The sequence below is a fragment of the Aotus nancymaae genome, unplaced genomic scaffold, assembly GCF_030222135.1.
Source record: "Aotus nancymaae isolate 86718 unplaced genomic scaffold, 86718_ANA_hifiasm-v0.15.2.pri h1tg000046l, whole genome shotgun sequence".
NCBI classification, from domain to species: Eukaryota; Metazoa; Chordata; class Mammalia; order Primates; family Aotidae; genus Aotus; species Aotus nancymaae.
The window spans coordinates 30,468,349-30,483,683 of record NW_026988460.1 but is presented as its reverse complement, the minus strand read 5'-3'; the positions used below and the strand labels follow the sequence as shown (position 1 = coordinate 30,483,683).

The 15,335-nt window shown below is 48.2% G+C and overlaps 1 protein-coding gene across 1 annotated transcript in view; it reads right to left on the bottom strand.

Annotated features, from left to right (window-relative positions):
- The window catches only part of SLC12A8 (solute carrier family 12 member 8), a 128,739-nt gene that overhangs the window by 47,979 nt on the left and 65,425 nt on the right, over nt 1-15,335 (bottom strand). Inside the window, exon 5 of the mRNA XM_012473880.2 lies at nt 5,258-5,371. Within this exon, the coding sequence (XP_012329303.2) occupies nt 5,258-5,371 (114 nt within the window). The remainder of the gene's footprint in view (nt 1-5,257; nt 5,372-15,335) is intronic.

Genomic DNA, 15,335 nt, shown 5'->3' with positions numbered 1-15,335 from the left:
TGACTCAGTCTTAGGTAGCTATAGCTTTCTCAGAGGAAGGACAACGACACTCCATCTCTGAGCCAGAATGTCCAGTGTCTGTGGGGCTTTTAGCATCATTATCAAAAGGGAATCTAGGCCAGGCATGGTGGCTCATGCCTGTAATCCCAGCACTTTGGGAGGCAGGAGGCTGAGGTGGGTGGATCACTTGAGGTCAGGACCAGCCTGACCAACATGGCGAAACTTCATCTCTACAAAAATACAAAAATTAGCCTGGTGTAGTGCCATGCTCTTGTAATCCCAGCTACTCAGGAAGCTGAGGCACAAGAATTGCTCGAACCCAAGAGGCAGTGGTTGCAGTGAGCTGAGATCACATCATTGCACTCCAGCCTGTGTAACGGAGGGAGATTTTGTCTTTAAAAAAAAAAAGGTGGGGGGATATGGATTAAAAAGACAAAAGCTTGAGAGTTGAACTAGCTGATCTCACATGTTAATCCAGCTCATACTCTGGGCTACTGGGTGGCACCTTCAAGCCTCAGGCTGCTGCTAACTCCTGCTTGGAGGGAGAAGCCAGAGGGGAGGCTCACCACCCCCTGTCCCCACTCACACCAGGCATCCTCTCTCTTAGGAAAGCCAGCCATGGGAGCAGGGGGGAGGGGCACATCAGGTCCACATCGCCAAGACAACCCCCTGGTGCACCTGAGGACACCCGGGACATTCTGTGTGCAGTGTGACCAGGCAAAGAAACCTTCTGCCCCTGCCTGTAGGGTAACTGCTAATCTGGCATCTCAGCCCAGGGGTCTTCACTCAGTGAGGACACTGCCAGGCCTCAGGGAATGTTCAGATGGTTTTATTTTATTTTTTTACTGTATTTATTTATTTATTTTTCCATGACGGAGTTGCCCTCTGTCACCCAGGCTGGAGTACAGTGGCATGATCTTGGTTCATTGCAACCTCTGCGTCCCAGGTTCAAGCAATTCTTTGGCCTCAGTCTCCCAAGTAGCTGAGACTACAGGCACGTGCCACCACTCCCAGCTAATTTTTTGTATTTTTAGTAGAGATGGGGTTTTACCATGTTAGCCAGGATGGTCTCGATCTCCTGACCTTGTGATCTGCCCACCTTGGCCTCCCAAAGTGCTGGGATTATAGGCATGAGCCACCACACCTGGCCTCAGAGGGTTTTCAATTTGTGTGTGGAAGGAGAGAGGAGAAAGGCTGGGAAACATTTTCAGATGTTAACTTTATTTTGATTACCTCTGTTTTTCCCCTTTCCTTTTCTGTCCGTTCAAGAGGAAGCTGACCTATATTCTCTTGCCTTGTGGGAGACAGGAGGCAGAGAGGAAGCAGAATTTGCCTGTGCACTGTTTTGACTTCTGTTTCTCAAAAACCAAGGTCCTTAGAAGATTTTGAAGGGAAACAGAAAAGCAGCAGTAGAATGTCTGGGGAAAACATGGGGGAAAAAGGATAAAAACTATCACACAGTTTGTGGGGCCACATAAAAATACAAATGCAGAATCAAAAATTATTAAGAATTTTTATTTTTTTGAGACAGAGTCTTGCTCTGTCGCCCAGGCTGGAGTGCAGTGGCATGATCTTGGCTCATTGCAACCTCTGCCTTTCAGGTTTAAGCGATTTTCCTGCCTCAGCCTCCTTAGTAGCTGGGGTGACAGGCATGTCCCATGATGCCTGGCTAATTTTTGTATTTTTAGTAGAGATGGGTTTTCACTATGCTGTCCAGGCTGGTCTCGAACTCCTGGGCTCAAGTAATCTGCCTGCCTCGTCCTCCCAAAGTGCTGGGATTGCAGGTGTAAGCCACCATGCCCGGCCCAGTGTGAATGCATAGGTGGCCCTGGAGAGGAATGTCCCCCATATTTGACAGAAGATTGGTCCTGGAGTTGGGGGCAGAAAGAGAGAGAGGCTGTTCACAGGGTCTGAGGAAACGAGGACCTAGGACCCCCCGCAATCCCTGGAAGACCCAGTAAGACCCGCCAGAAGGAAAGGTTTGGGGAGTACATAGACCCTAAGCATAGGGCTCCCAATCTTAGCAGATTTCTGGTCTTTGAATGTGGCTCAGAGGCAACACAAACCTGAAAGGCCCTGTGGACAGGACAATGGGTTCTGTTTACAGAGGAGGAATTGCAGAGCCCCCCGAACATGCCTGGGTTCTGTATAAAACCCTAAGCCCCTGGAACAGTGCACAGCATGGCAGCGGGTGGAGGCATGCTGAATTACTGATGTCACTTTTAAGCCATTATGGGAGAATGAAAGCTTAAAGTCAGAGACTGAATCTTTTTGTTTTATAAAAATGAAAGCAACACACGATTTCTGGTAAATCTGGATTTGTGGACCAGGATTTGACCTGTCACTTCTAAGCCCTAGTTCCAGGCTCATTTCCATGGCCAGGCCTCAAGAAAAGTCAGGCAGGAGGCTGACGCAGTGATACAAGTGATAGATGAAGGTGGGACTAGAGCTGTCAGGTGGTAGAGAATCTAGCAACTCTTAGGAGGTAAAATTGACAAGACTTAGAGGGCACTGGAAAGAAAGAGGGAGGTCTGATCACTGGCATAAGCAATTGGCTGGGTGGAGGTGCCATTTACTGACACCAGGAGTAGCAGAGGAGGATGAGTTGAGGGGTTGGTGAGATGGGTTTGGTTCAAACTTGTTCAGTCTAAGATACCCAAGAGAAGATGTCACATAGGAAACTGAATGTATGAAGTTTGGAGGAGAAGTTGGGGCCGAAAGTGTAAACTTTGGAGTCATCAGTTTTGAGGGTGGTTTTTCAACAATGAGCATGGATGAGACTCCAAGGAAAATAGTTGAGAAAGAGATGCAAGGGCCTAGGAATAGCCTGAAGATCCCCAACACTGGATGGGCAGGCAGAGGGGATGCACCTATAAAGGCAAGTCAGAGAGTAGGAGGGAGCCGAGAAGGCTGCATCGTGGAAGGCAAGAGAAATGCAAGGGGAAGTGGGTTGCTGCTGAGAGGTGAAATAAAGTGAGAAACTAAAACTGCGCACTGTACTTAGTAACAAGGAAGCACTGGTGAAAGAGCCATGTCAGGCCGGGCGCGGTGGCTCACGCCTGTAATCCAAGCCCTTTGGAGGCCAAGGCGGGTGGATCACCTGAGGTTGGGAGTTCAAGACCAGCCTGACCAACATGGTGAAACCCTGTCTTAAAAAATAAATAAATAAAATTATATTAAAAAACAATGAAAGAGCCATGTCATTGAAGGGACAGGCTTGCAATTCCCAAAGGAGAGACTGGGAGAGTTGAGCAGGGGATAAAAGAATGGAGATGGGGAGCCAGTTATGTTTGGCTGTGAAGAGGAGAGGGAAAGGCTATTGCTATAAGGAGAAGTGGGATTGAGGAAAAGCAACTAAAGATGATTAAAGTTATTTTTTTTGCATTTTAACAGCTTTGCTGAGGTATAACTAACATACTCTAAGCTGTACATGTTTAAAGTGTAACAACTTGAAAAGCTTTGATATATGAATATACCCATAAAACCATCACTATAATCAGGAATACACACACACACACACATTTATATATATATATAATTTCTTTTTGAGACAGGGTCTCACTCTGTCACTGAGGCTGGAGTGCAATGGCATGACAGGGCTCACTGCAGCCTTGACCTCCCAGACTCAAGCAGTCCTCCCACCACCCACCTCCCGACCCCAAGTAGCTAGAACCACAGTTGCACACCACCATGCTCAGCTAACTTTTTTTTTTTTTTTTTTTTTTTTGAGACAGAGTCTCACTCTGTCACCCAGGCTGGAGTGCAGTGGTGCAATATTGGCCCACTGCAACCTCTGCCTCCCAAGTCCAAGTGATTCTTCTGCCTCAGCCTCTGGAGTAGCTGGGATTACAGGCACACACCACTACACCTCGCTAATTTTTTTTGTATTTTTAGTAGAGATGGGGTTTTGCCACGTTGGCCAGGCTGGTCTCGATCTCCTGACCTCAAGTGATCCATCTGCCTCGGCCTCCCAAAGTGCTGGTATTACAGGTGTGATCCCACATCGGGTCAGTTATTTCTTTTTATTGCTGAGTGGTTTTCTATTGTGTGGCTACATCATAGTTTGTTTATACACTCACCTGTTGATGAACATTCAAGCTATTTCTAGTTTGAGACTATCACGATTTAAGCCGCTTTGAACATTAATGTACAAATCTTCATGTGAACACATGCCTTTGATCCTCTGCATTAGATAACTAGGTGTAGAATAGCTGGATGTAATTTTTAAGAAACTGTTAAACATTTTTCCAAAGTCACTGCACCATTTTACATTCCATTCAGCAGTGCACGAGGGTTCCAGTGTCTCCACATCCTTGCTAACACTTGGCATGGACAACCTTCTCAATCTTAGACATTCTAGTAGCCTCTCCTTCTTTTTCTGTCCCTACCCCATTTGGGGTGGGGACAAGTAAGGAAATGGCCACATGTAGGAGGGCAGAGGGAAAAGGGGAGAGAGACAAGGCAGATATACTGCAGGCCATCAACACTCTGTTGATCCAGAGTGAAACGCTTTTCTCTCTTCGTGAAAAGTCTGTTCCCTGGGGACAAGCCCAGTCACTAGCAAATGTCATTTTTTATGGATCATCTGGTCAACACGTTAGCTTATTGCCTTCCAGGCCAGAGACCCAAGCATGGGGCAGGATTCCTACGGGACCTTGGCTTTGGGAGGCTCCTCTACAGTCACTGTAGAGCAGGAACTTTGGGAATAGAGGGTAAGAAGATTCATTCCTCACCCCTGGGATACTGGTTTGGCTCATACCTGATATAGCAAGAAAAGACAAGACAATAGCATTTCTCTGCCCTCTGGGAGAAGATGCACTAGCAGGGGGAGGGAGAAGGGAAGTTTCTATACCAGGCATGTACTTATTCCACTTGTGAAAAGAGCAGCTTATCCTGCTGAGGACTCTGTCCTGTTAAGCCATATGAGATATGTGTCCCTTCTATGAACAAGAGTGTCAAAGTGTAAGGAGTGAGGAGGATTAAATTATATTGAGGGCCTTCAGTAAATTCCCTGTTAAAACTATCGATTTTAATGTTTGAGGCCAAGGGTTTGAGACCAGCAACATAGTGAGATCCTGTCTCTACAAAATACATACATGAGTAAATAAAATAACACAATTTTAGTTGAAGCTAAGCCCACATCTAAAGTTAGATATACATACCAAGAGCACATGCGGGCCAATTATGATGCTGAATTTTGGGAACCAAGCACTTACATCCCTAATTTGAGAGTAAAAAACAATGCAGATTACAATACCTGTAGCCGCTGGGAAGAAAACCCCAAAGACAGTGAAAAAAGACTCCCCGGGGCTGTAATCAGGCAGTGAGTTCTTCTGTAGCAGTTCGGGTGAATATCCAATAAAACCATTTTCTGAAATAATGCAATGGAGAGCAACATGAGCCCAATGAGAAGACGCAGCACACATTTCCCTAGATTACAGTTCTATTTCATATATCACTTTAAATATTGGAAAGGTAGGGGCATATACATAGCACAGAGATAGAGAAGGTCTGCAGAACCGTCTTCCCTCTCACTTCTAGGGTTGACTTTTATGGGAAGTAGAAAAGTTCCCCTTTAAAGTTTCATAAGTGTTATAAATAATAGTTTGTTGTAAAGACTTTCTTCAAAGTGTTCTTGCTTTTTGCTAAAAACTCCTTGTTAAGCCCTATCCTATGTAGCTGTTAGACATGCTTACAGGCACATAGTACATTCTATGTCTTTGTACTTTAACCAAGATATCTGTGCTGGATGTGCTCACAGGTATGTCCCAGCTTGCAGCCTATGCCCCTTCCTTATTTGCACTTCCTTTTTGCTCTCCATTGCTTTTTACCTGCTTAGAAAAGTTGTAAGTTATTAGCCAATCAGGTTTTAGTTTAGATTGTGAGGTCTGGCTCCAACCAATGGAGATCAGACACAGCAGTAAGGACAAACCCAAATGTGTAAAGGAAAATTATGTCTGCTTTTCCTTTGTTCATTGTACTCTCATAGCAAGATGTCTGGCAAAGGTACCCTTCCTGCAGGAAGTAAAAATTGCCTTGCTAAGAGATCCTTTGTCTCAGTGCTAATTTTTCTTTACAGCACCGAGCATCTGTTTCCAATAACTTTTGTGTGCCGATCCCATAGATACAGGCGGATGAAATAACATGAAAGGAAGCAGTGGTTACCTCTGGGAAGGGGAGCATTTTCCTCTTCTGCTTCATAGCCTTTAACATAGCTGAAATGTCTTTCAATGAACATGTATTTATATGTTTGTTTTCCATTTAAAAAATTAATCGATTATTTGCAAGTTACTTCCCTACTCAAAAACCTTCCATGAGTCCCTAATAGCTACAGACTCAAGTCCAAACTCCTATCAAAGCCTCCACAACCTGCCAACAGCCACCACTCCCTACTTATCCCTTGCTTTTTCTCCTCCCCAGCAGCCACACTCTGAAGAACGCCACCCACATGCATCCCTGTGCCTTCGTTAGATAGTCTCCTGGTCTTCCAAACTCTTCTCTGACATCTCTAAGCATTGTAGTGGGCCAACTCTTCAAGTTCAGCTCAAATGATGCTCCTTTGGGCTTTATAAGCACTCCCTAATCAGAATCTATTCCTCCTTCCTCACTGCTGTTGGCGCTAGGTCTGGCCACAGTAGGGCTTTCCCCAACTAGACTCCTTGAGGCATGAAATCCAGGTCTACAGGTCTCTATCCTCTAGAGACAAGCACTGCAATGGTGCACAGTAGATAGGTTGCAAACATGGGTCATGCTGAAAAGAACCTTTCTCTTAGATCTCTCAGCCTATAAGCACATCTCGCTTCCAGACTTTCAATTTGACTTGTTCACAGACAACTTTATAGCAGGAACATCTCAGATCTCATTTCTTCAAAGCATTTTAAACATTTTTGTACATCAACTTTAACAGTTTTTTCAAGTGGTTTCAACCCTGCAGGAACATTGCTTCTTTGTCAAAGGAGGTCACTTTGAATGGCATCTGTGAACATGCTAGTGGGCTATGGAATTTTAAGACACAAGTCAAGTGTTCTTGGTTTCAGGAACACCCAGGATATTCAGCCTCTGCTTTTGAATCTCGTCTCTGAGAAGGAGTTGGTTTGTTGCTATTAACTGTCGTCCAAGAAAAGCCAATCCCTGCTCCTTTTCCCTCAACCCCTGTAGTCCCCTAGGATGGGTATTCAGCCATCACTCCCTCGCCAACCCTAGGGTTTTGGTGACAGAATTTCCCACAAGCCTCATCCTCCACCCACTCAAAGTGTAATTACAGCCCAGCTTCCATCCACAAAAGAAGGCTCCTGCCACTCTGATGAGTCCAGTGAGGTTCCCCGTGCTTCACACAGCTTCCAAGATTCATAACTTCACAAGAAAAATATTTTAAAAAAATAAAATAAAACAAAAGCTCAGAGAAGCACAAGGGACCCTTGGGAGTCCAGTTAGGACTTAAATCACCGTCAGTTGCTTTATTTTGCCTGAACACAGAATTTTTTCTGGCATATTAAATCCCAAGTACTGTACAAGTTTTCTGAATGGTTTGGCTTCTTCACAGCTGGCCCTCCCCTCATTAACAAAAAAGCAATAATAGCTAAGTTAACTTTAGCTTATCCGCTGGATGACCTCACTGATGAGTCTTAAGGAGGAGAAAACCAGCCCAGCCTGCCTTGGAACTGAGCTCAGCCAAGCTGGACTGCTGTGCAGGTCGGAAAGCAGATCTGAGTGGAGGGCTGTGCGTGGCCGGCAGGCCCGCCTCGCAGGACATAAAACACTTCAACAGGCGCACTCATCTCTGAGGGCCCAAGGGCGGCCCTGACACAGGGGAATATTTGATCACCAAGATTGAAGGGCTTTGCCCTGGCCAGCCTAAGGTTCAGAGGGATTTCAGGCCCAATAGATGAATCACTGGGAAGCCTTTTCTCTGCCTGTCCCCTCAACAAGACCCACAGGCTGAGAGAATGAGTCACTTGGCTCCCTCGTGGGCCTGCCTCAGTTGCCCTCTCTTGCAGGGCAAATGAGAAATGGAACCCTGCTACACTCAAAAGTGCACACTCACACTCACGCTCACGCTAACACTACTGCTGGCCCAGCCTGCTCTGGGCTGGAGCCAAGCCCTGTTCCGAATCTTGTTCAAGGAAATAGTCTTAACTTTGCAAAGAACCCTGGACAAAAATATGTGTCGATGCTTTGTTTATAATAATGTAAATTCAGGGGAGGGGCCGGGTGCTGTAGCTCATGCCTGTAATCCCAGCACTTTGGGAGGCCGAGGCAGATGGATCACTTGAGGTCAGGAGTTTGAGACCAACCTGGCCAAAAGGCGAAACCCCATCTTTACTAAAAATACAAAAATTAGCCAGGTATGGTGGGGCATGCCTGTAGCCCCAGCTACTCTGGAGGCAGAGGTGAGAGGATTGCTTGAACCTGGGAGGTGGAGGCTGCACCAGTGTAGTCAAGGAGACAAGACTGTACCACTGTAGTCCAGGCTGGGTGATAGAGCAAGACCCCATCTCAATTTTTAAAAATTTAAAAATAAAAATAAAAAAAATCAGGGGAGGTTCTAAATGTCTAATTATGGGGGACTGAGACATTTTAAATGCTTACAAAGAGTTTTTAGTATGAGAGAAAACTGTCCATGTTATATATGATACATGTTAATTCAGAAAACTGGATACCATTTACAGTATAAATACAAAAAAATGTATTAATCTATATATGTAAGAAACGGCTTACATGTATAGAATAAAATACACACAAAAATACTAACTGTGGATGTTTGTATAATGCAATTACAGGCAATTATTTTACCTTCTTTTTTTTGTTTCTACAAAACATCCACTTTTAAGTTAATGGGTCGAGTGCAGTGGCTCAGTCTGCAATCTCAGCACTTTGGGAGGCTGAGGCAGGAGGATTACTCAAGCCCAGGAATTTGAGACCAGCCTGGGCAACACAGGAAGACCCCTTCTATAACACACACACACACACACACACACACACACACACAGGAAGACTCCTTCTATAAAACACACACACACACACACACAGGAAGACTCCTATAAAACACACACACACACACACACAGGAAGACCCCTTCTATAAAACACATACACACACACACACACACACGAAGACCCCTTCTATAAAACACACACACACACACAAAGACCCCTTCTATAAAAGACACACACACACACACACACAGAGGAAGACCCCTTCTATAAAACACATACACACACACACACAGGAAGACCCCTTCTATAAAACACACACACACACACACACAGGAAGACCCCTTCTATAAAACACACACACACAAACACACACACACACAGGAAGACCCCTTCTATAAAACACACACACACACACACACACACACACACACACACCATTAGCCAGGCATGGTAGCGTGTACCTGTAGTCCTAGCTACTCAAGAGACTGCGGTAGAAGGATCACTTGAGCCCCGAGGGTCAGGCTGCAGTCAGCTGTGACTGCGCTACTGCACTCCAGCTTGGGTGATGAAATAATTTTTTTAAATGAACATAATCTACTTGCCATAAAAAAAAATATCTATGAGGAAAACAAACAAAACATCCCACAATTGAAAGCCCACTTCCTCCAGGCAGCCTTTCTATGTATGAATAGCTTTTCTTTCTTTCCATTTATACTCTGTTTCCCAAAGTGACTTGAGTGGCTTATGAGAAAAATATAAACAAGATAGGGAAAATAAAATAAAAACCAAAGAAAGAAACTGAGCAAGAGAGAGGGTGAGAACACCCCCAGTTGTACCTCCATGACCCACAGTCTGAGGCCTTATTCAGAGAGAAATTTCTGACTGTTTTGACCAAGCCCACTCAGGCAGCCCCACTTGGGACAAGTGAACAAGAAGGAGGCCCCCAAGGCTGGCACAGTGGATCCTGTCTCATTTCCTCTGCCCCTGTCTTCCCAGACCCTTACATCTTGCACCTCACCTATCAGCACCCCACCTCAGGGTCCCCAGTCCTGAGCCAGTCCCCAAAGAGTCTTGTTCACTGATTCCCATTCTGCCTGCTGGGGCCTGGGTCTCTCTCACACCCTGAACCTCGTGGCCTACCAGACCCGAGGCATGGTTGACTCTCTGTTGGGCTTACGGAGAGTGGGTACCCAGGGGAGGCACTGATGTCTCTGACTGGCCAGTACTAGCTAGCTAAGCACGGTGTGAGGTCAGCAGGTCACACCCAGGGCTAGGGCTGAGGTCCATGCCACCTGCCATGCCCTCCGACAGTGGATCTTAATGCCTGACTTGCTGATGCCCAGATCAAAGATTCCTAATTCTTTTAGTTGTGGCCCCATTTGAGAGTCTAATGAAAACCATGGTCCCTGTCCCCATACACACCACATTTTGCATACCATTTTGGGAGAGGACAGATTTCTGAAGCCTCTCTGGAGGGCATGGACCTTAAGGTTCAAAACTTCTGCTGTAGCAGCTACATCTGCACCTGAGACCGTCCGGCCAGGAGGCACACCACTTCCCAAGCCCTGCCTGCCACCTTGCCTCAGAGAGGACAGCAGCCCTGAGTGATGTAGCCAATAATGTTTTCATAGTGCAATCCTTGCCAGGCAATGACCAAGACTGTGTGCCCAGAGATTGCGCAGGTCACCCCAAGGACACCACAGGGCAACCTCACTTCTGAAAATAATGCTGAGCAACCACTGACTGAGCCCTTCCTATGTGCCAGCCACTGAGCACCAAGACCTTACAATGTCATACATGATCCTCATGACTAACTGAGGACACCGAGGCTCCGGAAGGTGAAGAATCTTGTCTGAGGCTACACAGCCAGATCAGCCTGTATTTCACCCACTGCCTCTCCTTGTGGCAGAAGCCAGGCCTCTCTCTCTAGGAGGTGGGTCCCCAGGCCCTGGCACTGTACCCCCTCACAGAGAGATACCTACAGCACAGGTTGCCTTTCAGCCCCAGGAAACATGCCCACAGAGATCACGGCATCTCCCCGGCCCCATCTGTGTAGGGCAGGCAGGGGTCCTGTCCTGTGGAATACCATGTGCCAATGGGTATGTGACTGGCTGGAGCTTACACAGTTGGGAGGACCCCACATCTGTGAATTCAGGTTTCCGTCTACCACACTGTCCCTTGTAATTCATCCCAAAGTCACTCCCTAGGGATTTCCTTTTTTTTCTTTACTTCCCTTTTTTTTTTTTTTTTTTCTTAAAGAGACGAGGTCTCACTCTATCACCCCAGCTGGAATGCAGTGACACTATCAGCTCACTGCAACCTCACATTCCTGGCCTCGGGCAATCCTCCCAAAGCACTGGGATTACAGGTGTGAGCCACCATGTCTGGCCTCCCCAGGGATTTCCAACGTTTGTTTCTTGACCTCTGAAGAATCTCTTTGCTTCCCTGTTGGGCTTTCGATTTCTCTGCTGGTGAAACCAAGTCTGTGGGTTGGGGTCCTGTCACCTGACATCTTTCCAACTCTCGAAGGCCTGGGATGCCTGGGGCCTGCAGCTGCTGCGCGTGAATGGAGCTGGGTTTGACCTGAACATCTGTTCCTGTATGCATGTAATAAAAATACTTTGGTCCGGTTTGAGCTGTATGCTTTCAGGAAGAACAAAAACAAAGCGGGGGGCGGGGGTGGGGGGTGGGGGCGGAGGGGTAAGAGAGAGAACAAATGACGACAAGACCCAGGAACGGCAAAGGGAAAGTCCTTGAAGCTCTGTCTACAGAAAGGTTTGATCTTTCCACCCGGAATTCGGGTAACTCGGGCTTCTTGTGATGTGGCCCATGGCTGTGGCTCTTCGGGGCCCACCATCTGTTCCCAAGGGGTGCTCATGGGAGCCTACCCTCCTCCCCTTAGCCAAAGGCAGGCAGCGGGGGTCACTAGTGGGACCAAGAGCTGCTCCAGCAGGGCTGGTTGGGGTGCCCAGTAGGCAGGCAGGCGGCCCCTGGCCTGGGAAGGTGGCTGCTGGCGGGCTCTGGGTGGCACCTGCGGTGTCCCCAGCCGCCTCCGCCACTGGGGCTGCTGAAATTAGAAGAGGGAGTGGGGAAGTCATACCCCTCCCTGTGGGCGTAGGAAAGCGAGATTTCCAAAACTGATGCTGGGGCTGCGGGCTACTGCCCTAGCGGGGGCTTCCGGCAGCACTGGCTTTCTTCTGGGTACCCCACCCCTGGACCAGCGACCGGCGACCAGCCAGACAGTCCTTTCCTGGGAACGGACAATGGGAGAGGCTGGCGCAACCGAGAATAGCCCGCGCGGAGGAAGGGCTCTGGACGGAGCGAGAAGGGCGGGGCTGGGAGGGCGCAGGAAGAGCGGCTCTGCGAGGAAAGGGAAAGGAGAGGCCGCTTCTGGGAAGGGACCCGCACCACTACGCCCGAGGGGCGGCGGGGGAGGTGGGAGGCCCCGGAGACCGCGCGAGGCTCCTCGGCGGAGGAAGTGGGTGCGGCGCGCACGCGGGACCTCGCACCCGGCCTCGCGCGCCGCCTCTGCACCGCCCAGAGCCCTTCCCACTTGCACCTCGCCCGACGCGGCCTCACGTCAGGGTGTCCGCGGAAAGGGGAGGAAAGGGAGTGTCCACGGGCCCCATCCTGCCACTTGTCACCCACAAAAGTTCCTTCCCAAGCAGCCCCACCCTCACCGCGACACTCACTCAGACACTGTCCAGACCCAGATGGGCTAAGAGGCACAGAGATGGGCAATTAAACACAGCAGGCCGGCCTGCCTGGGCTGGGGGGTAGGGTTTTTCTTCTGGGAGCTGCAAAGGGGGAAGCAGTTATAAGTTATCAGGGAGGAGCCCAGTAAAAACTGAGCTCAAGGAGCATAGATATGGGAGAAGTCCCCGCCATGCTAATCCTTCCTCACGTGGAGCACAGGGCCCTCTTCCAGGCACAAGAACCCTGAAGATCTCGGTGGGGGAAGGCAAGAACAGTGGCAAACAGGAATCAGCACGCCCGGGTTCCAGCCCTGGTTATGCCAGGACTCACTGTGGAACTGTAGGCAAGCCCTTTTCCCTTGGAACTTTGAAATGCAAATTGTGAGTCAGGGAGACTGGCACGGGCCTTCCTAAGGAACTCCCCGGTGATGCCATGCTCCTGCCAGGCAGATCTCACTCTCAATAGCAGGGCACGAGATGATTTTTCAGAGCCCTCCTACTTCTGCAGTCTGCCCAGCCAGAAGCCCACTATAAGGCCTCTCAGGACACTCTGTCAAAATACACAGTTGGTTTCCAATGGCAGAGGTAAAACCCCAACCAGCTTCCAGTCCCTTCCCCAACTCTGTGGTTGTTGATATAGGATGTGCTCCAGAACCTGAAACAAGCTCACTACCACAGTTTGATATGTTAATAAAACTGTGGGAAGTAGAAAAGTTCCCTTTTAAAGTTGCCTTTCTTGTTAAAGAATAAGTGTGCTAATAACTTTGTTATGCCCTGTCCTATGTAGCTGTTAGACATGCCACGCTTACAGGCACATAGTACATTGTATGTCCTTGTACTTTAACTAAGATATCTGTGCTGGACATACTCACAGGCATGTCCCAGCTCTCCATTGCTTTTACCTGTTTAGAAAGGTTTTAAGTTGATCTGGCTCCAGCCAACGGAGATCAGACACAGCAGTAAGGAAGACCCCCAAATATATAACGAATAAATTTGTGTGTTTTCCTTTTTCCATTGTACCCTTGTGCCAAGATGGCTAGCAAGAGTACCCTTCCTACGGTCCAGGAAGTAAAAATTACATTGCTGAAATATCCTTTTTAACAGTGCTAATTATTCTTTGCAGCACCGAGCATCTATTTCCAACAAAAACCTTATTGGCCGATGATGAGAGATTACATGGAAGGGCAGAGAGATGAGGAAACCTTCATGGTCTAATTCATTGGCCTATTTTAACAACTGAGGAAACTGAAGTGCAGAGTTGGAGCCAATTGTTCAAAAGACATGCAGAGTCAAAAGGGGGACAGTAACCCTAATTTACAGTTTAGTTTGGAGTACAGATAGTATCAAGTCCCAATCTGTTAGGCTCTCCCATTGAACTGGGTCATAACAATCCTGGTACAACTATCGATGTTCAATAAAAGTGTTTTGAAATAGAACTGAATCGGGCTGTATTGCATTGGACTGTTTTGAAATTGAACTGAATTGGACTGTGTTGCTTTGTATTGATCATGGCCTGGAGATTTGGAAGAGGAAATAATGATAGGTTTCAGAGAGGCCCCCAAGGAGTTCTGGGCGTAAGCCTGGAGCCTTCCCTGGACCACAGTGTCCTCTGGCTTCAGCCCTATTGACTTTGGTCCTCCAAAGAGAGGGTGGAGAGAGGATGTGCACAGGGTTTCCAGCCCTGACACCCCACCCAGAGAGAAAATACACAGAGGGAGGGTTGGACATTCCAGCAGTGGCCAGAAGGGAAATCTGAAGTGGGGCTGGGCCTGCCCAGAGAGCCAGGGGCATCCCACCCAGCCCGCCCAGGGAGGAGCCTGGAGCTGCTGCCTGGCCCTGGGGAGGGCCTCCACCCTACGGGAGGACTGGCTGTTGGGAAACAGTGGGAAGAGCCCTCAGGGCTGGGCAACCCAGGGGATGAAGCGCCCAGGTTGGGGGATGTCAGAGCAGCCTACCTGGCCTAGTGGGGGAGTGGCTGGGAGGGGGAGTGTCCCGAAACAAGAGCAGCTCCTGTCAATCCCTGCGGTCTAGAAGGGCAGTCCTGACTCTTTCTGAGCTAAGGAGTCCTCATTTGTGAAAGGAAAGATAAGCCTTTTCTTCATGAAGCATGGTTTCTAATAACCAAAAATTGTTCCATCTGCTAACACAGGCTCTATTTTAAATGCTTAATGAATCTTTTCTCATAATGGCCTTAGGGTCTGTAAGCTGAGATGAGATCTTTGCCTAGAGAGGCCTATAGCAGAAAAAGCTGTCAAATGCCCAAGAATGTGAAAAGAATCTGACTTGAGGAGACACTAGGTTCTCACCTGGGCCCCAGGAAACAAGAGGCATCTTGGGGTGAGAACAATGCTGTCCACTTCCGCTGTGCACCGTTCCAAGTGCTTTACCGTATTAACTCATTGAAGCCTCACACCTACTCTATGATGTAGATGGATTTTTTTCAGGGAAGGGAACTGAGGCACGGAGAGGCAACTGGGTTTCAAACCTTGTGCTGCCACTGCTGGGCGGTGCTCACCCAAGGCTGCAGGGGGTCTTGGATGAGTGCCAGGGGCTCCAGCTGCTCAGGCTGGGACCCTGCAGAGGGGTCCAGAGAGACCCCGCTCCAGCCCAGCCCACAGAGCCTCACCAGCCTGCCATGAAAGGAGCCCTGAGGAAGGAAAATCTGGCCTCCTTATCTTCTGGGGGAAAGGAATGCACTGTCCCG